Source organism: Procambarus clarkii, chromosome 67, assembly GCF_040958095.1.
Source record: "Procambarus clarkii isolate CNS0578487 chromosome 67, FALCON_Pclarkii_2.0, whole genome shotgun sequence".
NCBI lineage: Eukaryota > Metazoa > Arthropoda > Malacostraca > Decapoda > Cambaridae > Procambarus > Procambarus clarkii.
The window spans coordinates 21619893-21646400 of NC_091216.1; the positions used below are offsets into that span (position 1 = coordinate 21619893).

At 41.8% G+C, this 26508-nt stretch overlaps 4 protein-coding genes across 15 annotated transcripts in view; 3 read left to right on the forward strand and 1 right to left on the reverse strand.

Moving 5' to 3' along the window:
• The window catches only part of LOC123767693 (N-acetyltransferase ESCO2), a 17049-nt gene extending 12811 nt beyond the window's left edge, over positions 1-4238 (forward strand). For both annotated transcript variants that reach the window (XM_045757583.2, XM_045757584.2), the window contains exons 10-11: positions 2100-2280; positions 3078-4238. In XM_045757583.2, coding sequence (XP_045613539.2) covers positions 2100-2280; positions 3078-3623 — 727 coding nt within the window. In that variant the 3' untranslated portion in view covers positions 3624-4238. The remainder of the gene's footprint in view (positions 1-2099; positions 2281-3077) is intronic.
• LOC123767694 (protein GUCD1) lies at positions 3078-22327 on the reverse strand. 9 transcript variants are annotated; one of them, XM_069310408.1, is made up of 5 exons: positions 22218-22327; positions 20436-20605; positions 16558-16744; positions 12946-13072; positions 3078-10764 (listed from the first exon to the last, which is right to left on the reverse strand). In XM_069310408.1, exons 3-5 carry the CDS (start codon positions 16728-16730, stop codon positions 10366-10368), a joined length of 699 nt encoding a protein of 232 aa, XP_069166509.1. In that variant the 5' UTR covers positions 16731-16744; positions 20436-20605; positions 22218-22327; the 3' UTR covers positions 3078-10365. The 9 variants fall into 9 exon arrangements, with proteins under 9 accessions (XP_069166509.1, XP_045613544.2, XP_069166508.1 ...); XM_045757588.2 differs by having other exon boundaries at positions 16558-16750; XM_069310407.1 differs by having other exon boundaries at positions 16558-16756.
• LOC138355389 (putative uncharacterized protein DDB_G0294196) lies at positions 20476-26201 on the forward strand. Its single transcript, XM_069310279.1, has 2 exons — positions 20476-20581; positions 25738-26201. The coding sequence occupies exons 1-2, from the start codon at positions 20476-20478 to the stop codon at positions 26199-26201; spliced, it is 570 nt and encodes a 189-aa protein (XP_069166380.1).
• Positions 26199-26508, forward strand: part of hep (hemipterous) — a 68865-nt gene continuing 68555 nt past the window's right edge. Inside the window, exon 1 of one of the 3 annotated variants that reach the window (XM_045757594.2) lies at positions 26199-26409. In XM_045757594.2, the coding sequence (XP_045613550.2) occupies positions 26256-26409 (154 nt within the window). In that variant the 5' untranslated portion in view covers positions 26199-26255. The remainder of the gene's footprint in view (positions 26410-26508) is intronic. The other 2 variants (XM_045757596.2, XM_045757597.2) reach the window with 2 other exon arrangements.

Below are 26508 nucleotides of genomic sequence, written 5' to 3' on the forward strand. Positions count from 1 at the left end.
TACTGATATGGTACTCTGATTTCGATACTTAATATTGTCTTTAGATGTTAGGATTTACATCAACAGTGCTTTTTGTAGGTTTGTGGTTTTCAAATGATGGCAGTAAATTAGTAAAATATAATAAACCTATGTTAAATGCTTTCCATGGTATTGGCCCTGCATACTCTTCTGCTTCTCCTTCTACTCTTCGCTGTCTTGATCCTTTGCACTATACTGGGTTGCGCCTCAGCTCTGGTGCTTTTCGTTCAACTCCTACCCTCAGCTTGCACGCTGACACTGGCTTTGTCTCTCCAGGACCGCCGTGATCGCTACAGTCTTCGCTATCTTGCATGATCCTTACAGCATCCTCACTTTCTCCTCTATCGTGCTTTGACTTTTACCCCTCCTGTAGTTCCTGTTCCTCTTCACCACCTTCCTCTTTCTATCCGTTTGTCTCGTTTACAAGATTCTCTTTCGGTTCGTATTACCAATGTTTCTCCTCGTATTGTTCCATCCTTGCCCCCGTGGAGGGTCCCCCTTCCCAAATTTTGTACTTTTCTGACCCACATCACTAAAGCTTTTACCCCTCCTACAGTTCTGAAACGCCTCTTCCTTGAGCACTTTTCTTCTCACTCCCACTCTGTTCCCATCTTCACCGATGGGTCTAAGTCTGCTGACGGTGTGGGGTACTCTGTTGTTTCTCCTGACCACACTTATATGTGTCGCCTTCCTCCAGAGGCTAGCATCTTCACAGCAGAACTTTATGCTATTCTCTATGCTCTTCGTCTCCAGCTTTCCCGGTGTCAATCCTCCTTCGTGGTGGTAGTTGACTCGTAGTGCCCTCATGGCTTTAGGGTCCTTTAATCCGGTCCACCCGGTGGTCATCGAGGTTCAACATTGGCTGTTTCTTATCTTCAGTAAATTTAAGTCGGTTGCATTTTGCTGGGTTCCCAGCCATGTTGGTGTCTTTAAATGAGCGTGCGGATGCTGCCGCAAAGGAAGCTATCTGCACTTGTCCCATCTCCCGGAAAGGTATTCCTTTTTCCAACTTTTACCCAGTTATTCATGCCTCCATCCTTGCCCGCTGGCAGAGTTGTTGGTCTTCTGTTATTGGTAACAAATTGCATATTCTTAAGAGTCGTGTGTCCCAGTGGCCTTCCTCCTGCCACCGTAACCGGCGGTGGGAAACAGCTCTGGCTAGGTTACGTATTAGCCATACCTGTTTAACTCACGGTCACTTGATGGGGCGCCGCCCTGCTCCTTATTGTCCAAATTGCATTGTCCCTCTTACGGTCATGCATATCCTTGTTGAATGTCCTGACTTCCAGGACGAGCGTGTGTCTTGTTTTCTGACCGTCCCCCGCGGTCGCTTATTTCTCGATGGCATTCTTGGCGACTCGAATACTTTTGATATTATTTGCCTTATGCATTTCTGTTCTCGTATTGGCATCCTTGGTGATATTTAGCGCCCACTGATTATCCCGCACATTTGATGGTGCTACATAGCCTTCCCGGTTTGGTGCCTTCTATTGATAATTACTTACTTACTATTTCCATGGTATTGATCATTGACTAGTAGCTGTAAATCTATTTTGCATAGCTTTTCCCTTGAGGGTTTTACCTTTTTGCAGGGGGGGGGGGGGTCTCGTATACCCCATACTTGTCTAGTGGGTGATAGTGGAATAGTTAAAGTACATAATAGGAACTGAAGCCCGTGCAGTGTGGATGAAATGGTGATTTTTGTTTTCCCTTCCTGGTTAACACTTTCTTCAAGGATGATGGTTCCCCCATATTAAAGTGAGAGGCAGGGTATTGGTGACAAGTAAAATTATATTTTATATTTAAAATGTATTCATGTACATTGTGTATCATTTGTGATGAGATATTCATAGTTAGCTATAATTAATGAAAAGCTTTAATCACCCTGAAACAGATTTTTCAAGACTTTTACAGTTCTACCCTTAGGACATTTAAATACCAGGAAAGATAAAAATATGGATGTAAAAAAAAGGAAGGATACAGGTGTTGGCTGGCAGAAATTAATAATTAGCGCACTTTATCAGTGTTTACAGGTTTGAGAATGAAAACAATGCCTTCATGAAACACTTTATTATTTACAGATGCACTAGGCATTCATTCGTGGATAAAGAGTCTTCACAGATGATGATTGATGCAGGACAAAAGAAGTTTGGTGCTGAGCAGTGCTCTCTGTGTGGCACTGTGTATGAGGTGGGAAACCCAGTAGATGAAGCCTCTCACAATCTTCACCATGATAACTTTGTTAACTCTGTCAAGTTTTCTGTAAGTATCTTCTCATATTAATGGTGTTTAAACTCAAAGTTTACATAAAAGAATGAGACATGGTAAAGTGAAGATTAAGCCCCTCAAAAATAAAAATTATTTAAATAAGGCAATTATGATACTGAATTCATATTTAAAGTGGTAATAATGACATAATGCTATTTTTCAGCCCTTATTAAGGGTCCTGAAGCTTCAAAATTGGCAAAAGATATTGAACAACTTTACATAGTGAAACATTAAAATATACTAGAGGAATGTGGCAACACTGGTAAAAACCATGTCTCTTTATGAAGAACATATAGAATATTATGCCCTTTTGTCTATAGCTATTGGGCCAGCCATAGGGCCTGGCTGTTGTGGGCAGCCCATGAGGATAGCATGCCCTCAACACATTTTATGTTTGTATAAATTATTTTACTGGCACGTGAAATTTATTTTATTTCGTTGATGCTTGCTGGCAACTGTCAACACATCCGAGGTAAGGAGTGTCTGTGACTCGTGCGTCGTTGGATAGATCAGATTTGCACTACGGGTTCTCTTTTTTTTTTTTTTTTTTTTTTTTCTCTCGCTCCATAATATACCAGATTTAGTGATAGTGCTAACCAACACTTATCCAACATGTAGCAAGAACATCACCTGCACCCCACATACTCCTACAATATAATGAAAAAATGTTTTGTCTTTGTAATTCATCATTATACTGGAGAATATCCCTTGGCCAGTATGATACTGTAGTGTATATGCAATTTTATCACATCTAGCTCAGTAATGTATTTACACAAATTATTATTTTACAGGGTTGGAAAAGGGAGAGGCTAGTACGTGACTTGGATCATCTGGGTGGTAGAGTTGTAATGGTATCCTCTGAAGATCCTCCGCACTACTGGCGCAAAGTGGAGGAGATGTGCGAAATAGTTGATGCTGAGCTTGGCTTTTCTGGTAAAAAACCTAAAAGTGCGGAAGATATTAAGGCATTCCTCTATATCTTGGAGCGCAGAATTGTTGGTTGCCTTATTGCCGAGAGAATTAGCAGTGCTTATAAAATTATTCCGCACGCGTTATTAAAGCCAGGGCTATCACATCCAGCTTGTTGTTCAGAAACTCCATCAAAAGTGTGGGCTGGTGTCAGTCGTTTGTGGGTTTTGCAATCACAGCGAGGAAAAGGTATTGCTTCTACACTAGTAAATTCAATGAGAGACAATATGATTACAAATTATTTCTTGAAAGTTGATGAAATTGCATTCTCTGATCCTACTGAAAATGGTTTAGCATTTGCAGAAAAGTATACGGGTAAAGCAGATTTTCTTGTCTATCGTCGAGAATGCCTTGAAGTCACAAAGTAAAAAATACAATCTGAGCTTTTAAATTAAAAAAAAAAATGCACAATTAAATTTAGGTTGAGATGTTGGACTTTGTGAAAATTAGATATATTTTCCATAATTTTGCAGTTTGTTTGGTGCCTTCATTTGATGCTTAGTTCCTTTGTCTTTCATCATAATTTTCAGAATTCTTAAATTAATTAGCAAGTAGCAAGCATGATTCAAAGTATACTTTTTATTTAATGTGGAATGAGTTTTCATAAAACCTTATGCAGTTAAAAGCAAATGTTATAAAGGAACTATTAATTACTATAGTCGGCCAAACATGTGGCGCTCTGGTAATCGCAGAGTTTGTGTACAACTCCATGAAGTATTCTTACACCTGCACAAACCTTGTGGAATTATTATATGGAAAGATAAAAGTTGGAATCAACGACATTTGCAGGTGTTTTAATAGCTTCAAATTATAGAGGAAGAGTTTTTTGAATAAATAAAATTTAAATACAGATTGTTTCACTTTGTATTGTGATGTGCTATTAACTTTGCAATGTGAAACTCTTTATATTTCGCAATACAGTATATCTTGTTTTTTTTCTTATAAATATTCCATATTTTGTTTAAAATAAAAGAATTATTTTATTGTACCTTTACTCTATTCCTAATATCATTATTGCATTTTAAATTGAATATCCATACATTTATGAAAATATAACAACCAATCTGCCTGCAACTAATACTATACCTTTATTAACAATCTAAATAAGAATTGGCGCTTAAGTAGAAATTTATTAAAGCTATTTTTTTTATTTTATTACAAGGGTAAATTAACTTCTTTTGTAAATCTGGTAAGTTGTGCGAGGTATTCATGAATACAGTGCTAAGAATCCAACTCTATCCTCACTAAATTTCATCCAGCAAATTATGTACATAATTAAATAAATGGAACTACAGTTGTTACTTTGAGGCCAAATAAGTGGCATATACAAGAAATGTTGAGAATACCATTAACAAAGCAGGATAATGGCAATTATTGATTGAAAACTGCTTCAGAATACTAATTACTTTATTTAAAAATTCACATGAAGTATGTCTATCAGTGAATATGGGGGAAGTGAGATTAGCCCTTTGTCTTTTCCATACTGTGTGCTATTTATATACAGGTATCTTAATTTAAATTTCATATTTTTGTGGAAAGTGGCTTTCTTTCAATGTATTCCACTTTAACCACCCATACAGGATATGAGAATTGCACTTTCTGTATCTAGTTTCCACTTATTTTCTCTTGCCCAACCACTCCCACCAGTTTAAATAAGCTGTCCTTGTATATTTACCTTGGTGTCTTATGCTGTACTAGTATCCTATTTCATCTCTTCTAAGGTTGTGAGATTGACTTCTACCTACCAAGTAGTTGTTGGTACTAGATACTAACCCACACTTTCTCAAGTTTTGTTTTCTCATAAGATTGAGATGTGGGTAAATAATAGGCTGTGTATGGACTTAAAAAAATAATAATTTTTAATTAAATACTGTACAGTACTACCAAAATGTTTGCCTGTTTCAAATGTGTAGTTGTCATCTTGTTCATGTGAGCTTTTATTGTTAGTTTTGGGATTATATCCACTCTCAAGTCATTTGTTTCTTGCAGGTTTCCTATCATTACCTTGCACTTCCTTAGATTTAATTCTAATAACCATTTATCTAACCACTCCCAAAATTTGTCATGGTTTTCCTGTAACATTAGTCACTATTATCTTTGCATTTGCAAACATGTATGAGCTTCTTTCCTCTGGTAGGTTACTAGCAGTTTAAAAAAAAAATTAATCTAGGATAGATGCAAGGGACTCGAGCCTTGACATATTCTCTATGACTCTTTGTTGGGTAATCCATTGAACTGTCTTTTCTGTTCTTTGCTTGTCTTCATCTTGTGCATTAGTTGTTTGTCAAGAACTTAATTGCAGTTTACCCATCTTTTGTTCATTTGGCTTTTGCTTAAGCACCTTGATTTAGAGTTCAATCAAGTTTGCCAGGCATGATTTTATCCCTCAGAATGCATGTTATCCTGCTGTAAGTATTCCCTTATTCCTTTCTTAGTTCTCCCATGGGTGTGGGTGGCTTCTACCTCCCTCTCCTACGTGCTGGAGCAGCATTTAACAAAAGGTGCCCACTGGAACATATCCTCAGTTGATTGGGGGGGTCTGCACCCTTGTAAGCAAATCACTAGTGCATGAGACGAGATAAATTAGGATATTAGACAAAATCCTAAACTGTGCGAAGACAAATGTCAGGAAGCAAAAAGTGAGCCGAGTAGAAAATGAAGAAGGGAGGGGGGAGAGGGTCCCACAAGTCCTTAGGTTGTCTACTCTTTAAATGTCCAGAGGGATTAATCTTGTACATGTTAGTGTGATGATGCTAGGTGAAAATGAGAACTGTAGTGTGCTACAGGAAGACCTTGACAAATTTCATGAGTTATGTGCCAACAGTCCTTTATTTGGGGCTTATCTTCCCCACCCTTTCTGGCCCATTGGCGTCGTGAGGGGGTTTGGTGGGCAGCTGCCGGAGTATGATGCTCCATGGGTCAGTCCTCTGTCCTTTTGAAGCCTTATGGCCTGTTGTTGTCTTTACCAATTTTGCCAGAACTTCTTTTTTTTTTCCTTTTCCTTGTTTCATTTTTCTTCCCCTTTCTAATTGTCATTTCCTGCCGACCTTTTGCCAGTCTTGATTATTCTTTCGGACTACTACTGTTTTGATGCCCGGGTGTTTGGGGAGGTATACACTCTCACCCGTAGAACTGTAGTACCCAACGTCTCGAGTGAGGGGACCCTTTAATTGTTAATCCTTCTCGACGGACTGACGGTTCTTAAGGTGGCATTTGTGGGGCGTATACTCACAACGCACCCATGGAGGGCCCTGGCAACATGTCTCTTGTTGAGTGTCCTATCCTCTAATTGTGGCTCCGTGGTGGGTACGGGGGCACATTCGTGAATGAAAGTAGTACCTCTCATTTTCATGTCTCTGAATACTGTTCCTCTTATGACTTCTCAGGCTCGTGGGGTGGACGACCAAGCCCCCCCCCCCCCCCCCGAGTCGGACTGTGTTGGAAGACCGGACTCTGTAGCCCCCGCTACATTGGGCCCAGACCTAGCTCCTCCTTTGACCCTCCTGACTGCTTCCGTCTCCCCTCCTTCCTCTGTGGTTGGGTCGAGCCATACGCCCCCAGCAGCGACCACCTCGTCCCCTGGCGTGGCTCGGCCTCTCATTGGGACTACTGCACCTTTCAACCCCTCTCTCTCTCTCTCTGAGTTCTCAACGCCGTCCCTGCCACGGCTGCACTCGCATGATCCCTTCCCATACTAATACGAACCAGGCCTTGTTTGGTCCTGCTTCGTGGGCTAAATACTTTGATCTCCCTCTGGATTCTACACCACCTGACGATGTCTCGCTCCATAAACACTGTTGATTCGGTGGATGCCTCTGTTACTTTTAACCCCACCCGTTTAGGTACATGTATCGTCGCTGCTCCTTCACCGGATGCAGCTGCCCGCTTAGCTGCAGTGCCCTGCATTGGGGAGACCCCTGTACGGGTCTCCAAAAACGCTCGGTTAAATGCCAGTGTTGGCACTGTTCTCCTCCCGCACCATGTTGCAACTGGTGTTAGGGGCCTAAAAGACTGACATGATATTAAACATATCCTCGAAGCCCAAGGCCAACCTGTCCTCCAGGTGGACACATTCACTCGCCCCCCTCGTGGTCGCCACCTATCATTCTTGCTGGTGCCAGGTGCTCTGTTCAGAAATACATCCCCTCTCCTAGACTTTGTAATAAGTGCTGGAAGTTAGGGCACGGTACCCTCAAATGCACAAGTCTTGTTTCTCTATGCCCCATGTGTGGGGACGATAATCACTCTTAAGACAGATTGCTCACTGCCTCAATTGCGGTGAGGCCCACCCTTCCTTCTCCCGCTCGTGTATGCACTACAAGCTTGAGGAAGCAGTCCTCAACTTGAAACACAGGGATCGTCTGACTTTTCCTGAAGCAAGACGCCATGTTCGCTGTCTCCACCCTTTCACTGGCGTATCTTATGCTCGCGTTTTGCGTTCTACCTCTCTTCGTCCTTGCTACTTTCCTCAGTCCTGCAACAGTTTCCAGGCCTTGGACCAGGACACGCCCACCACCACCTCTCCTGTTCCTTTATGTCCTGTCCCGGAAGGTGTCCCTCCTGATTCTCCTTCTGGAGTATCCCCCCCCCTTTTCCTACCCTGTCCGCCATGTCTCCTGTGTCTTCTTTTCCTTCTTCCCCTGACCCTCCCCACAATCTCTTGGCCATCCACGTCGCCTGTCTGTCCAGGCTGATGTCCATCATCCTCCCAGTGATCTTCATGTTGTTCACTCCTGTTCTTCTGCTCAGACCACTGAGTCTGTCGCCCAGTACGTTGTTACTGGAACGCCTATCTTTTCGAGTCAGAAATGTAAGCCTGGCTCCTCTCCTTCCTCCTCCCCAGTGGGTAAGAAGGCATCGCTTTCTTCCCCGCCCCCTAACTGACTCTATCGCTACGTCTCTTCCCATTTCGGTGGTCGAGCCCCCTGTCCCAGCTATGGAGGTTTCTCTCTTCCCCGATTCCCTCTCGATTACTACCCTTGCTGAGGTGCGCTCCCCAGTTTCTGCCCCCCCCCCTCCTCTGGACCCCGTCTGTCTACCTCTGGTCTGTCCTGCTCCCTTCCCTCAACCCTTACTAAGTTTACCCATGCCCCCTAACCCTGATTTTGCTGATCCTGAGCTTCTTTACCTTTGTTTCTTCATTGTTCTCTGTTATTGTCCTTTCTCTTTTTGATAATGTCTATTCTTCAATGGAATATTCATGGATTTTATGCCAACTTCCATGAACTCCAGCTTCTGATTACACAGTTTTCACCATTTTGTGTTTGTCTCCAGGAGCCGATGCTTGGTGCTTGTCCTGGTCGCTTTCGTGGTTATTCCTTTCTTTCCCCCCAGCTCTTGCTGGGGCCCATAACTCTACTGCTCTCTTTATTCATACTGATATTCTCTTTGTCCCCCTACTGTTTCCATCGTCTATCCATTGTTTTGCTGCCTGTGTTTTTGTGAGTGGTATACAGTCTGTTCTATTTATCTTTTCCAAATGTCCTGCTTTCCCTTTCTGATCTTAAGCACCTCCTGGACCCCTTGCCAGAGCCGGTGCTCCTTTTGGATGATTTCAACTGTCGACATACTCTTTGGGGTAATGTTCTGACAAACACCCGAGGTCGCCTTCTTGAACCGTTCGTCCTTGCTTCTTCTCTATCTCTTCTGAATTCTGGTAAGGAAACTATCCGCACTTGTCCCATCTCCTGTAAAGGAATTCCTTATTCCGACTTTTACCCAGTTATTCATTCCTCCATCCATGCCCATTGACAGGGTTGTTGGCCTTCTGTTACTGATAACAAACTGTGTATTCTTGAGGGTAGTGTGTCCCTGTGGCTTTCCTCCTACCACCATAACCGGTGATGGGAAACAGCTCTGGCAAGGCTGCGCATTGGCCATACGTGCTTAACTCGCGGACACTTAATGGAGCGCCGCCCCTGCTCCTTATTGTCCTAACTGCATTGTCCCTCTTACAGTTGTACATATCCTTGTCAAATGTCCTGACTTTCAGGACGAACGTGTGTCTTGCTTTCCAACCGTCCCCCACGGTCACTTTTCCCTCGATAGAATTCTTGGTGAATCGGATACTTTTGATATTGTTCGCCTTATGCGTTTTTGTTCCTTTTATTGGCATCCTCAGTGATATTTAGCGCCCTCTGATTATTCCGCACATTTGATGGTGTTACATAGCCTTCCTGGCTTGGTGCCTTCTTTGATAATTACTTACATGGGGCTTATCCTGTAGTAACCTCATGACTAGTGTTTTAACCCTTTCCATCCTGTGGTGGTCAAAATCTAATAACGGTTGTTTTCTCATCTTTGGCAGACTTAAGACTGTCAAATTTGTCTAGGTACTCAGCCATGTTAACTTTACCTAGAATGAGCCTGAGGATGCCACTGCTAAGAAGGCCCTTCATGCTAGTCCTCATTCTTGTGATAACTCATTTTGATTTCAACCCAGTTATTTATAACGAAATCCATGATAGATGGTCTGGAAATATGGATAAAAATTGTGTTTTCTTAAATGTGAACCATCCCCATGGCAATCCTCCTACCACCATATTAAGTGTGAAATAGCTCTGGCTAGGCTACGTGGGCACTTACACTGTAGACAGCAAAGTGATTGTCAGTGTCAGCACCCTGATGTCGATAGTGTAACACTTACTTATAGTAACACACTGTTGTCTACAGTATCTCACTGTTGCTTGCAGGTTGTGTAACATCACGTCTACATTTTGCTACAGATAAAACAATTTCATAAATCTACTGCTGGTATAGTATTTAGGTAATCAGAAATAGAAACAGTATATTTGTATAATTTTTAAAAAAATAATCCCGCTGCCATAGCAGCAAATGCTTCACTTGTATAATAAAAGAAACTGCCATTAGAGACCTTCGACATGTTTTTAACTGTCGCATACTTATTGCCATAAAAAAATATGAATTCAGTCTGTGATAAAATGTTGAGGGAATATTTTACATATAACCCCCACTGTCAAAATATAATATTTTTATCATACAACAAAGAATAGTAGTTCATTGATGTCCCTTTAAAATTGCACACCATTCATAAAATATATTTCTTCGTACCATACATTACACTATAAATAAGGCCTATCCTATCTACTTCTATACTGAACTCTGATGCTTTGAATTAGTGTAAATAAAGATAACATCTTCATCAGTACCATAGCTTTGTCTAGCCTCGTCTAATTTACTAAAAGTTATAGAACAAATACGATTTTTAAAAGATGGATTTCTGTAATATACGTGATTCTTTTTCATATCAAAACCAATTAGAAGGATATAATGCCCCTGATATGGCGGTGAACAGGGTAGACAAGATCGAAGATGTGGCATAGCCTTAGTACACCTGATGCATGTTAATAGATGAGCATTAGTGAGCAAGATGACAGGTCCCTCCTCACGGAGATGGGATAAAATGCTGTGAAGTGTGGCAGCTCCTTGGTCCACAACCACGCCTTGATTGCTAGCTTCTCGAAAGCGATCCAGGACTCTCTGTGCATCCTGTCATTAAAACAGCAGCTTTGTAAGACTGACCTTGACATTCTGGTTACTACAATCAATAATGTAAATATAATTTGACTGACTACATTTGGCTCCTCACAGAAAACATGTTACAATAACACATCCTCTCTGCCACATGCCCAGCTTCACGAAACTCAGCATTTTAATGCCTAAAAGCTCTTTAGTATTTTGTACAAATATTTGTTAAAACTCATTGGGCAAGATATTATATGAAAAGCAAATAACTGAATTTTGTTTTGTCTTCTTTTTGAGCCTACAATATTGTAAAAAAAATATCTAAGCCTACAATACGGTATGTAGATTCCTAGGTCTGCACCAGGAAATTTGCAGGCCATCCTCCCGTTTAGATAGTACTTACAGTAATGATGTGGACCATTATACATATACGGTACTGTATTGACGTAATGGACAATTAGAATGTAGAATTTGGTACAATTGAATTTGGACAAACCTGAAAAGGTTTCGTAGTTATGTTGCTACTAAAACTAAGCTAACCTAACCATAGCATTCTAGTCCTAATACACACTGAGACCTAATATAGTACATATATGTACTGTACTAGGCCCAGAATGCTTATGCTTGGCTTTTAGCTTTATTTTTCTGAACTCTATAAAGTGAATAGTACCAAATTCTACTATCTAATTGTCAATATATGTACGATGGTCCAAATAGTTACAAGCAGTACTATCTGAACATTAGGATGGGTTGAAAATTTAACATAGTTTGCATTTCAGAGACCGAGCTTGTTGACTTAATATGAGCAACAATCAGCATTACAAGAGTTTACATGTTAATACAAGTCATTAGTACAGTACAAATGTTTTGAAAATGAATTGCTTAAAAATTACAAATATGAACTGTATTTAACTTCATAAAACATTTTAACAAAACTATATACAAGTACACTACTAGTACTGTACTATGTACCATCTGCATTTTGTTTTGCCAATGTTAAATTGCACTCATAACACAATGAGAATTCGAAATTTCGGACTTACATAATCTACTAGAAGTAAAGTATGCACTCTATTGTGTAGAAATACAATAAATCTTAATCATTTACAGCACTGCCATTTACATTACAGTACACAAATACACTCTCCCTATCACAGGCCTCACATTGGTAACCAAGTCACAAACACTACCTGGAGTAGGGTTGACTCAAGAAGGGACTCATAAACCTCAGAGAAATTAATAACTAGTAGTTAATGAGGTTTGCTAACATGGCCAAGAAAGAGCTCTCTAAAATGAGAAATGCAGGGCGCATGCAAGGTGGTTGACAAACACGCTCTTGAAATGTACTGCAGATTCCTAATGCAGAACAAAGTCCTAAGGAGAGTCAATCCACATATCTGTAAAAGGAATTTCTGCTCCCAAACAGGAACCACTACTGGGCTCCAAATGGTACTTGGCGAGATACTGAGAAAGGTGACTGGTTGGGACCCTGCATGTTTTGGCCTGCCAACTGGTGGCAACAGAGCGAGTTGGAGCAGGAGCAGTTTGCCTGTTCCATCTATCAGTTGGAACAGGCAAACTGTTCCTGCTATTTGACTGTCATATTCTTTTCTCACACACATTGATTTTTTTTTCATAATGCCCTTCGACTTTTTCAGTGGTGGGTTGATCTTACATCCCTATGTGCTTCCCTCACTTCTTTGAGGGAGGGGGCCCAGATATTGGTCCTGGTTCCTGGTATGTCAAGAAAGTCTCGGGAGCTTGTAAGCTCCAGAGAGCCCCAGACAACAATAAAATATTTAAAGACATACTTTTTCCCAGGCAATTTATCGTTTCAAAATGTAACCAGATATGTTTAATTATTTGCAATAATGGAAACAATAATATTTGGTATAAAACAGTAAAACATTAAAAAGTTCAGATGCAGCAGAAATTACAGTTACATCAGGAGGGGCACAGTACAAATGTAAATATCAGAGTGAACATCTACTGTACTGACACAGTACTGTACATAGCAAACACAACGCTTTAAAGCACTGACAAAAACCAGCAAAAACACAACACTGGAAAAATTTAGCATGAGAAAACCTCATTCACACACACACACACACACACTTAAAAATGATAATTCAGAAAATTTAACGGAAGATAATAACACCTAAGCTTTACTAGCAACTGAAGGAATACAGAAAAAAGGAAGCTTACTTTGCTAAGCACTTTGTCATAGAAACTCTCAGTGGAGAATCCTGGGTCAACACCCAGAGTTACTGTCATGTACCGATGCTTGACACCAAATCTCTGGAGCAAGTATGCCAAGTCAATGCTCCATGTGCTGTAAGAAGGAAACCAAAACTAAAAATTGCTGGACATAAGTTAATTTAAAGGTTTAACAGGTGAAGGACAATAATATTAAGAGAATCATAGTGCACTTCATGTGGTATAATAATAATAATAACAATGATGATGATGTCACTGTGCCCAGTTCCAACTGCACAAGTAACTGTGTCAGCACGAGCCAAGTCTCGGAAAAAGAGCACCTAAAAGCTATTGCGAGATAAAATGCACAGAATCAAATTTATGGCTAGCACACACAACACATGACTGGAAGCTCAATCAATCAGTGCCAGAATTGAGAACCTCATGAGTATCCTTAGCACCACATGGAGCCCAAATGAAGTCCCTAAAAGAAACTGTTAAGCCCGACTTGAAACTCTAGCCAATCCATGAACCAAGGAGATGAAAACATACCAGTAGGGGGTACCACAAGATCAGAGAAACAAATGAAGAATGAACAGCAGCAACATTGGCTGTTTCTTATCTCCAGTAGATTTGAAATAGTCGAGTTTTGCTAGGTTTCCAGCCATACTGGTGTCTCTTTAAATGAGTATGCGGACGCTGCCGCTAAGGAAGCTATCCCCACTTGTCCCATCTCCTGTTAAGGTATTCCTTATTCCAACTTTCACCCAGTTATTCATTCCTCCATCCTTGCCTGTTGGCAGGGTTGTCGGTCTTCTGTTACTGGTAACAAATTGTGTACTCTTAAAGAGTAGTGTGTCCCTGTAGCCTTCCTCCTACCACTGTAGCCAGTGGTGGGAAACGGCTCTGGCAAGGTTGTGTATTAGCCATACGCGCTTAACTCACGGACACTTAATAGAGCACCGCCCTGCTCCTTATTGTCCTAATTGTATTGTCCATCTTACAGTTGTGCATATCCTTGTTGAATGTCCTGACTTCCAGGACGAGTGTGTGTCTTCCTTTCCGACCGTCCCCCCACGGTCACTTGTCCCTCGATAGAATTCTTGGTGAATCGGATACTTTTGATATTGTTTGCCTTATGCGTTTCTGTTCTCATATTTGGCATCCTCAGTGATATTTAGCGCCCTCTGATTGTTCGGCACATTTGATGGTGCTACATGGCCTTCCCGGCTTGGTGCCTTCTTTGATAATTACTTATTTTGGGCTTCAGTATTTTTTATGGTTTTGCCTCTGGGATGCTTTCCTGCCTTCAAGATTATGTAGTTGTTCTCAAGTGGTGTATGTTGAGACTGTTTGTTTCCAGGTCAGAGGACTAGCTCCAGGCTGTGGAGGGTTTTTTATTCTTCCTGGTACAAAGGACAAGAAAATAGCCTCTACTACAAGACCAAACTTACTAGCCTGGAAACTGGGCCACGCAAAAAAGAACAATGGACAATCACGGTCGCTTGTCAAATACGAAACCCGACACCTGTCCTTGTCACGCATGAGGAAGGACCAGAAAAGTCCTTCTCCATCAGGGTTCAAAATCCAGGAGGGAGGAAGGGAAGGAGTGCCAGGAACTGAGGCCTCTGACCTTCTCAATGCAGAGTACCCAGAATTATTTTAAAAAATCAAACACCGACAAAATGAAATAGTGTACCATTTTCTAGTGGGCCCACAGTAGCTTAGCAAGCTTAACTCTAGTACCACTGAACCTTAGCCCAACCACAAGCTTCTCTCGGACTCATTTGTCACCAACTAGGACCCAGAACCCAAATCTGGCTATCAGGTGATGGAAGCAGGGGATCAGAAATCAACTACAAAACTTGAAAAACCCACCAGAAAGTATAGATGCAACAAAAGAAGCAACCACTTGAAAGAAACTAGGCACTCTCAGGTATACACAGTACATGATCATTGCTGTAGTGCAAATACCCTTACTGTGATGCACTTGACTGTCACCAGATGGCATCCCAGGGCACCTAAAGTCTTATCCAAAATACAAAAAAGCCAGACTGGACTGATCTTTGTGAGAAGAATAGCAAGAAAGTTCAAGGGCAAAGAAAAGGAGCTTTGTACCAAATGCCCAACTTCAGGTGATGGAAGCAAGGGGATCACTGAAGTGATCCCCCTGCAAAGGCACTGAAGTTATTCTTTTGTTCCAGAAAATTATTTTGTGAAGCTTCAATCCCATTCCTCATTCTTAATGCAGAACAAATTGTTGGCCTTCTATTTGGGGCCTAAAATGATGCAGATTTGGATTGTGTTATGACTGGGGTGCATCATAATATGTGACTGTCTTCTTCAATCCTCAATCCATGCTCCTTGTATCAAGGTTTGGTTGTCCCAGACTATTTGCCGAATTGTCTGCCATATCCACAACCAATATCAGGACCCAGAGTTTTCCGAGACAAAACCGAGCGTTAGTAGCTTGTTGCCTCCCAGTCCTCCCTCGAAACTAGTTGATAGTGCATTGTCTCAGTAACTTGAATGATTTCTGAGGTTTGGTGCCCCCCTCAAGCTGGGTCATGTCTTCTGGGATTTGTCTGTTTCAGGTTAATTTCCACACTTGATTTTCTGTTTTCCTTGTCTATTCCTTTGTCTTGTAAAATCTGAAATAAAATTTGTCCTACTTCTCTTAAACACTACAGTAAATTGAGGGAATTACTGATGGGGTGGCCTAGAAATAAAGCACCAAGTGAACAAATCCATAAGGGCCTTGATGAGCGTTCGAACCTTCGTCCGGGATGATCCCAGACGCGCCTTAGTCGATTGTGCCACAACATGGTCAAAAGAATTGCAACCGGGAGTGCTACTGCCCTCACACGGATCCCGCAGCCTCTCTGGGATTCTCTCTTGTGGATTTGTTCATTTGATGTATCACGCTATTGTGATTTCTGTGTGTGAAAGCACCAAGTGTAAAGAAACAGCACTTTCTGGACAATACTTCGGTAGCTTCAACTTCATGTCGTTTCTGCCTTTTTCCTCATGTCAAATGCGTTTTGTTTAAGCTCAAGAGTAGAGTGGTCATCTGAACAGAGCCCAAGCAAATTGAACCTCCCCACACAGCAGTAAGGTGATATTGTTTGGCCATCCATCCATTATACTTTTTATTGATAGCTCAGTAATCTTCAAAGATTTTTTTGAGGAGAAATTGAGTGTTTTGTATACCGTACAGTACAGTACTTTCTTATGAATTTTAGAAAGTGATTAACCTCAATAGTGAATTTATCTATGAACTGCCCTGTGTAGGCAGCAAGATGATATAACACATTGCTAGTCCCTAGAGGGGTGAGTGTCACATGCACCTGGAGTATCTGAAGGGGCAGCTCAGAAAGTTGCATTTCATTACAGTCAATACAGTACTATTTTTCTATCCACAATAGTGGAGAGACTGGACCAACCTGATCTACAAGATGCAGAATCAAGAGGATAGCAAATAGAAATGGATATAAAACAGATTAGATTGAGAAAATGCAAAATATGCCCAGTAAAGTGATACCTGTACTGTACTACTGTACTGCTTTAAACAATTTGATAATGAGAGTACAGTACACAAAACCAAAATTATATTGTCTGTACCTTTTCTCAAACCCTTCTTCCTGACATATTTGATAAAGTCTGGCTGAGAATCTATTGCGATTTTGAGGAGTCAATATCATCATGATACATGCCAGACCACAGTCCCAAGTGTGCTTCTGCTGCACATGGTCGATGTTCAACAGAACCTGGTCTGTGTTCCTCGCACCACCCATCTTCCCCCACCAACCTGCAACTAAGACTTATTAAATAAAAAATAATTATTCTTACTATTTGAATAGCATGATTATATAATAAAATAGCTCTTCATTATTTATTGATAATTTATAAATGTTTAAATATAGTAAATAATACAGTATAGTACAGTACTTATGATTGTATAAATCAGCAATGATTCAGTGTATGAAGAGTGCATGCTGAGCAGCCTTGCATGTGTGTGTGTGTATTCTGTAACTATTAATACATGTTGTTCTTTGTGAATTAATCTTTTCGATAATCCTAACTTTTTAGGCTTTCCTTTTTTGGGTTTTCATGAAAAAGCATAATGCATGAATTTCATTATTTTCATGCATTGATATATGCCATCCAAACCCACTACACAAAGCCAATGAGATAATTACAAAATGGGCTCAGGTCTCTAGCAATAATAAATTACCAACTAGCTTCAGGGAGAAATTGCATGGGAAGTCCAGCAACAGAATGCTCTCATAAATGTTGTTGAACATGTAACATGATGAATGTGATGATCCATATACCAGTTATGAAATGGATTACTCCCTTGCCAGGAGTTACAGCACTGCTCCTGGTGAAGATTGTATCACCAGTGATAGACTATTACATCATGTACCCAGTATTCCACTATGACCAATGAATAATACGAGTTTATGACACTGGGCAGCTGCTTGTCTCATGGACCAGCACTATCGCTGTTACAATACCTAAACCTAGCCAACTTGGTGCTTCTTGTCCCATCTCACTGACCAGCTACATGTGTAAAATCTTTAAGAGAATGATGCTCAATAGAACACTGCATAGAATTAGAGAGCAAATGTCATGAGATATATAAGATTTCATGCAAGGTAAATGTGTTCACAAATGTATCACAACCTTTTACACTGTTCATGGAGAAATGCCTTTGATATGGCTAACATGACAGTTATTCTGCATGAATTAGCTAGAATGGATATAGGTGGTCAATTGCTATAAAAAATACAAGGTTATCTTACTAACCATTAATCCCCTGCACTATTTCAAGGCTACAAAAGTGTAACTAAACTATGCAACTAGGCACTCAAGGTAGAGTCTTAAGCCCCACCTTGTTCAATGCCTTACTAAAACCAATCCCAACAACTCCTAAACACATTTCTTTTAGCTATGAAGATATCATTTGTACATACAAAAACTCAGTGAAATGCAACCAGTCCTACATTGCATACATACAGCTTGTGAAAGCTGTGGCCTTGTAGTCAACACAGAAAACTAAGATGTTTCACAGACAAGGTGGTACAATAATTGCAAAAGTTGACCACAAAAACTAAGACATAACTACCAATAAACTTTTTTTTTACACAGGTGGGTACAGGAACAGACAACTACTGACTCCTGTTAACTGGCTGAGAGCTGTCCCTTCCCATAGCTCATGATAAGCCTTACCCACTAATTTCCCTGGAATACGACCCGCCAATTTTTTAGCAAGGTACCCATCACTGCTTGATTGCGTATCTTTATGCCTTTGGGTGAACAGTTATGGTCATAATCACTTGTATGTCATTGAGATAGGTCATAGTCTTTGACACATAGTCAATCCTCCCCAGGCAGGATACAAACGTAGGCCAAATCGCTAACGAAGTGCAGAGCAAGTGCTTTACTACTGTGCCACTGGGGACTGTTATGTCTCCTCCTACAAGTACCCTGGGTTTTCCATCCATGTACCCTAGATGCAGGTAACAAATTACATCAACAATGTAAATTCATTGTGATTCATTATATTGGGGAACAGGCAATCAGTGAACAGTATATACACATGTTACACTTATATAAAAGGTTCTCCTCCCCCCTAGGTTAAACTACTGACCCTCCCCAGGATGCTATCTAACATGTTGACTAACTCCTGGGTACCTATTTATTGCTAGGCGATAGGAAATGCACTCAACCATTTCTGCCCTGAACAGGATTTGAACCTGGAATTACCGACTGAGTTGAGAATGAATTCAACTGTACTTCCGGGACTTAAGGCTCTTAGAACTGCTGCAGTGTACAACCCACAATACAGCGTAAATGTTAGAAGAGCTAAAAAATGTACTCAGCTTATATAAGATCTCTGATAGACTTTCATTCATCAGCCTTAGTTTTAAATCACAGCAAAAGTAATGATATACATAAAAAATTGAAAAATGAAGCTTTCAGAATTATCCTTGGCTGTCCAATATCTAGCAAAGGTGTTAATTTGAGGACAAATTAGATACACCTAGTATTCAAGATATATTTGAAATTGATCTAATGAAAACTAAAGAATGTATGTGGTAATGATAGTAACATTGTATCAGCAAAACTTTAAGAACATGTATGCTGTGGAACTAGTGATTCTGAATGTATTCAAAGAACAGCTACTCATATTTAGATGTTTAGATTGCACAAGGTATGTAAAGATGAAAAAGCACAGAACTTCCTGCGACTTTGGTAGATAATATCTTTTGACTTAACATCTATACAGTATAACCCACCATGAAACTAATAACACACAACTCTCATGCTTCGCTTGATGCTAAATTAAGTACCCATGAACACACAATTTACAAACTGAAAGCAATGCCACACAGATTATATACACTAACAGATCTCTCAATTTAACTACAATGAGGGGTGGAAGGGCTGTCACTGATCATCAGCACATATGGCAACACAACTGAATGGAATGTAAGAGTCAGTAATTGGGTATCCACCTTGCAAGTTGAGCTGTTGGTTATTCTTGTAGCACTCAAAGTTATTGAAAACACTGCAGTAGACAACTTACCGTAATTATTTCCAACCCTCTTATCCTCATTACTAGCATTAAATTACTTGCAGTCAAATTGTAATGGTCTTATCTCTGAAGCCAGGTGTTAATATATGTGCATACTTAATAAGGGGAGTCGAAGTCAAGTTGTTGTGAATCTCCTCTCACATTGGGTTACAAGAACACAGTAATGTTGACCCTCTTGCTAAGCTTACAGTAAATAATGACAATGTTGAACATTATAATCTTGGATTCTCAAACAGAACTTTAAAATGTGCAATTAAAACAAGAACTCTTATATGAATTTGAAAAAAGTGGGAGTACAAACAAGAATTAGTTGATAATAATAATAGTAATAACAATAATAATAATAATAATAATAATAATAATAATAATAATAATAATGAAAAAATCCACTGGGGCTGTGAGGTGATGCCTCATAGTGAAAAGTAAACTTAGAAAAAGTCACACAACCAGATGTCTACTGAAATCACAGGAAGTCTGGAGACCCCTCCTGAAGCCAGTCCAAGTTTTTTGTATGATGACCCTCAAGCACTCGGGTGACGGGCAAAGTAGTTCAACAGCATATGCCCCCAACTTCAGGAGGGGCCTCCAGACTCCCTGTGATTTCAGTAGACATCTGGTTGTATGACATTCACAGAGTTACAGTGGTACAGTGGTAGAGTATGATGCTGCCAACGCCTTGGTCATGAGTTCGCGTCGCCTCACAGTCCTAATGGATTTTCTCATTGATGTATATCATCTTAGTGTTATTTTTCTGTGCATATAATAATAATAATAATAATAATAATAATAATAATAATAATAATAATAATTTAATTAAGAAATATACAGAAGAACATGATACATTGATGGAACACCATGCATATGGCTCTCATCCTGTCACTACACTTAAGCCATTTACCTGAATTTACCTGTGGGCCACTATCTCTCTAGGGGCCCTAATGGGAACTGGAAGCCGGCAGCTTGTCAAAGGTCTTTCCATTGTTCCTGAGGATTTTTCCAACTGGATTTTAAACTGGAGAAACATGGCATTTACAGCTTCAGCAGGTAGGAAGTTCCACAGGTTTATAACTGTATGGGTGAAAAAGCATCTCCTGTTTTCTGCCTTACAACTAAAGGACAACTCCCAAAAATAAGAATAGTTTGAGAGATGCAAATTGCCAGACATGATCAAATGACCAACATCCGACAATATGGCAGAAATCACATACTAGTGATGCCTATAACCTGACCAGTGAATCATATGGTCATAGACAAATGTAACTGTTTCAGTGTGGTCACAAGCAATTTTTGCAGTCAAGTAGTAGAATTCACAATGTGATGGATGGATGTTCTACAATAGTAGAACCTTATTATGGTGTATCCTTCACAATACACGCCTCCTTACACTAGCAAGCTTCCTCACCCTGGCAAGCCCCCCCTCACCCTAGCAAGCCTCATCCTACCAAGCCTCCTCACCACAGTGTCTCCACACCCTAGCAAGCTTCCTCACCACAATGAGCATCCTTACCCTAGCAAGCTTCCTCGCCACAGTAAGCCTCCTCAACCTAGCAAGCTTCCTCACCACAGTGAGCCTCCTCACCCTAGCAAGCTTCCTCACCAGTGAGCCTCCTCACCCTAGCAAGCTTCCTCACCACAGTGAGCCTCCTCACCCTAGCAAGCTTCCTTGCCAGTGAGCCTCCTCACCCTAGCAAGCTTCCTTGCCAGTGAGCCTCCTCAACCTAGTAAGCCTCCTCACCCTAGCAAGCTTCCTTGCCACAGTGAGCCTCCTCATCCTAACAAGCTTCCTTGCCAGTGAGCCTCCTCACCCTAGTAAGCTTCCTTGCCACAGTGAACCTCCTTATCTTAACAAGCTTCCTTGCCAGTGAGCCTCCTCATCCTAGCAAGCTTCCTTGCCACAGTGAGCCTCCTTGCCCTAGTAAGCCTCCTTGCCACAGTGAGCCTCCTCACCCTAGTTTGCCTCCTCACCCCTAGCATGCTTCCTCACCAGTGGGCCTCCTCACCCTTAGCATGCTTCCTCACCAGTGGGCCTCCTCACCCTAGCAAGCTTCCTTGCCACAGTATGCCGCCTCCTCACCCCTAGCATGCTTCCTCACCCTAGCAAGCTTCCTTGCCACAGTATGCCTCCTCACCCTAGCAAGCTTCATCATCACAGTGAGCTTCCTCACCCTAGGAAAATGTATTTTGACAAGCCTCCACATCTTGGAACCTTTTCATCCTAGCAATAAGCCTACTTACCTTATCAATTAGCCTTCTCACCCTAGCAATTAGCCTTCTCATCCTAGCAATTAGCCTTCTCACTGTAGCAATACAAATACAAAAATACAACTCACCCTAGCAATTAGCCTTCTCACCCTAGCAATAAGCCTTCTCACCTTAGCAATAAGCATTCTCACCCTAGCAATAAGCCTTCTCACCTTAGCAATTAGCCTTCTCACCCTGGCAATAAGCCTTTTCACCATAGCAATAAGCATTCTCACCCTAGCAATAAGCATTCTCACCCTAGCAATTAGCCTTCTCACCCTAGCAATAAGTCTTCTCACCTTAGCAATAAGCCTTTTCACCTTAGCAATAAGCCTTTTCACCTTAGCAATTAACCTTCTCACCTTAGCAATTAGCTTTCTCACCTTAGCAATTTGCCTCCTCACCCCAGCAATTAGCTTCATCACCCTAGCAATCTCACCTGGGCAGACCTCTCACTTTCCCTCTCCTCACCCTAGACAGAGCGGTCGGTTGTGCTCCGCCTCTCACAACTCAGCGCCTCATCAACCTCAACTCACAACTCAGGACTACAAATTAGACGTTGGCAAACATTGCATACTAAATATTATTTGCAAGTGGGGAAATGTTTGCCTTTTAAACACTAGTTTATTCTCTCGCAAACTATAGATAAGTTTTTATTATCAAATGGAGTGTATAAATTTATATCGCAATGTTTACACTATCTGATGACGTCACTTATTGCAATTCAAATCAAATCAATCAAATAAAATCAAATGTTTATTCAGGTAAAAGTACATGCATAGATGAGTTACAAACATAATGTTGGATATATAGATAGAGCTGGTACATACAATACCTAAAGCCACTAATATGCACAGCGTTTCAGGCAAGGTGTAGGGGGGGGGGACTTAAACTTAATAATAATTGAGATTAAAGTATAACTTGTGTTGAGAAGTAAACAAAAAAATAAGGGGGGGAACATGGCAGAAATCAGCAATTATACAAGTTGGTCAACAAGCAGTATTGTTTGAAAATAGCAAGACATGGGTAGACATTTAGGGGGTAGGTTGCATGGAGTTTATTTGGTAGTGCTTAGTTTTTCTCTTAAACTGGTTGAGAGAGGTACAGTCTTTGACATGATTGGGAAGGTCATTCCACATTCTGGGTCCTTTGAGTTGTAGAGCATTTCTAGTTTGGTTAAGTCGCACTCTTGGAATATCAAACAGGTATTTGTTTCTGGTGTGGTGCCTATTGGTCATGTTACAACCTTCTAGGAAGCGTTTAAAGTCAGGATTGGCATTACAGTTAAGTTTTAAATATATAGGGTACACTTGAGAGGATGTGCAGTGTCTTAAAATCTAACATATTCAAAGATTTTTTAAGTAAAGGTACCGAGTGCTGTTTGGGCGCCAGAGTTAGATATTGTTCTAATAGCAGCTTTGTGTTGAGTGATTAGAGGACGTAAATGATTTTGGGTAGTAGAACTCCAAGCACAAATACTATAATTGATAAGGATAGATGAGAGAGTAATAAAGCGTTAAAAAAATTGCAATATTAGCCCCTCAATCAACAACAACAACATTGCAATATTATAAGAAAACATTATTTGCGCTCTAATATCAAATGTATTAGGTCTTCATATAGGATAAAATTAAAATGTTTATATATTAAGATACTAGGCTACAATTAAAGACCTTTTGTGCACCCTTGTATAATCCTTTTAATTACTTTTGCCTAGGATGGACAAGGGGAACACATTGAACTATCCCTCATGGCATGAGTATGGGGGACCATTATAAACTACACTCACTAACCTGCTCACATTCTTGGAAACGGTAGCCAAGGTAATCGGCCAAAGGACTAACAGTAGACGTAGTATACATAGATTTCTCTAAAGCTTTCGAAATTTTTATTTAGTTCGTTTATTATGTGCCCCATACCATCCTGTGGGCGGTAGTGAAAAGGGTTACACACATGAAAGACTGGCGAAAAAATTACAAGCACATGAAATCATCATTAGAGTACTAGACTGTAAAACAATGACTGAAACATTGAAATGGAAATGAATTTAGGTCCATCTTGGAGCCAACCCTATTTTGTCATAGGGGTCAATGACCTAGAAGAGAATATTGCAACCCACATCATCATATTGACAGATAACACTGAGGTCTTTGGCAAAGTAAAAAGTGAAGACGATACAGAGGTCTGGCAAAGGGATCTACATGAACTCCACAAATGGTCAGAAGATTAACAAATGCATGTTAATATTTAAACGGCACTCAGAACTATGCTAAATTCTATCTTCAGGCAACACACAGCTCCTCATGGCTGTTCTCTCCGTCTCTCCTGGCTGTTGTTACTGTCGCTCCTGGCTATTGTTACTGTCGCTCCTGGTTGTTGTTACTGTCGCTCCTGGTTGTTGTTACTGTCGCTCCTGGCTATTGTTACTGTCGCTCCTGGTTGTTGTTACTGTCGCTCCTGGCTGTTGTTACTGTCGCTCCTGGCTGTCGTTACTGTCGCTCCTGGCTGTTGTTACTGTCGCTCCTGGCTGTTGTTACTGTCGCTCCTGGCTGTTGTTACTGTCGCTCCTGGCTGTCGTTACTGTCGCTCCTGGCTGTTGTTACTGTCGCTCCTGGCTGTCGTTACTGTCGCTCCTGGCTGTCGTTACTGTCGTTCCTGGCTGTTGTTACTGTCGCTCCTGGCTGTTGTTACTGTCGCTCCTGGCTGTCGTTACTGTCGCTCCTGGCTGTTGTTACTGTCGCTCCTGGCTGTCGTTACTGTCGCTCCTGGCTGTTGTTACTGTTGCTCCTGGCTGTTGTTACTGTCGCTCCTGGTTGTTGTTACTGTTGCTCCTGGCTGTTGCTACTGTTGCTCCTGGCTGTTGTTACTGTCGCTCCTGGCTGTTGTTACTGTCGCTCCTGGCTGTTGTTACTATCGCTCCTGGCTGTTGTTACTGTCGCTCCTGGCTGTTGTTACTGTTGCTCCTGGCTGTTGTTACTGTCGCTCCTGGTTGTTGTTACTGTTGCTCCTGGCTGTTGCTACTGTTGCTCCTGGCTGTTGTTACTGTCGCTCCTGGCTGTTGTTACTGTTGCTCCTGGCTGTTGTTACTGTTGCTCCTGGCTGTTGTTACTGTCGCTCCTGGCTGTTGTTACTGTTGCTCCTGGCTGTTGTTACTGTTGCTCCTGGCTGTTGTTACTGTCGCTCCTGGCTGTTGTTACTGTCGCTCCTGGCTGTTGTTACTGTCGCTCCTGGCTGTTGTTACTGTTGCTCCTGGCTTTTGTTACTGTCGCTCCTGGTTGTTGTTACTGTTGCTCCTGGCTGTTGTTACTGTTGCTCCTGGCTGTTGTTACTGTTGCTCCTGGCTGTTGTTACTGTTGCTCCTGGCTGTTGGTACTGTCACTCCTGGCTGTTGTTACTGTTGCTCCTGGTTGTTGTTACTGTCGCTCCTGGCTGTTGTTACTGTTGCTCCTGGCTGTTGTTACTGTCGCTCCTGGTTGTTGTTACTGTTGCTCCTGGCTGTTGTTACTGTTGCTCCTGGCTGTTGTTACTGTTGCTCCTGGCTGTTGTTACTGTTGCTCCTGGCTGTTGGTACTGTCACTCCTGGCTGTTGTTACTGTTGCTCCTGGCTGTTGTTACTGTTGCTCCTGGCTGTTGTTACTGTTGCTCCTGGCTGTTGGTACTGTCACTCCTGGCTGTTGTTACTGTTGCTCCTGGCTGTTGTTACTGTTGCTCCTGGCTGGTGTTACTGTCGCTCCTGGTTGTTGTTACTGTTGCTCCTGGCTGTTGCTACCACCACCACCACTCCTACTAATAATAATATTACAGTAATATTATTATTATTTGTACAAAAATAAATGCATATTATTCATATGAAGGTAAGATCATCATATTGTCTCCTGATTCCATATATGACTACGTATCCTATGAGATGGTGATACGTATTAGATGAAATTATAGATAGTATTTTTATGTACACTTAGTAAGCTTTCATGTAGCCGCAGCAACAGCAGCAGCAGCATCCCAGCAGCAGTCTCCCAGGCCTCAGCAGCAGCATCCCTGCAGCAGAGTCCCAGGTCTCAGCAGCAGCATCCCTGCAGCAGAGTCCCAGGCCTCAGCAGCAGCATCCCAGGCCTCAACAGCAGCAGCAGCAGCATCCCATCAGCAGAGTCCCAGGCCTCAACAGCAGCATCCCAGGCCTCAACAGCAGCAGCAGCAGCATCCCATCAGCAGAGTCCCAGGCCTCAACAGCAGCAGCAGCAGCAGCAGCATCCCATCAGCAGAGTCCCAGGTCTCAGCAGCAGCATCCCAGGCCTCAATAGCAGCAGCATCCCATCAGCAGAGTCCCAGGCCTCAGCAGCAGCAGCAGCAGCAGCAGCAGCAGCAGCAGCAGCAGCAGCAGCAGCAGCAGCAGCAGCAGCAGCAGCAGCAGCAGCAGCAGCACTAGTTACTCCGTCGCCCAAGAGATGGCTCTCGCGTCGCTCTCAAAAGGAAAACAAAAATGGCGACGCTGAGCTCCCTCCAAGACAGACTGCAGGGGTTGGGGACGAGGCTGAAGGCTGAGAACGAGGCTGGGACCCGGGAGAGGATGAACACCAACCTCACCCTAGACTTCACCAGGGATAGACCAGGCTCGGAGAGGAGACCCAGACCCCGTAAGTCCCCATCTAGCCCGCGTCTTGACACCCATCACCAACCTCATATTTTGCTCCTATTTGAGGCGTGTGTGGCAGGTCTGGGGCGTGGGGGAGGTG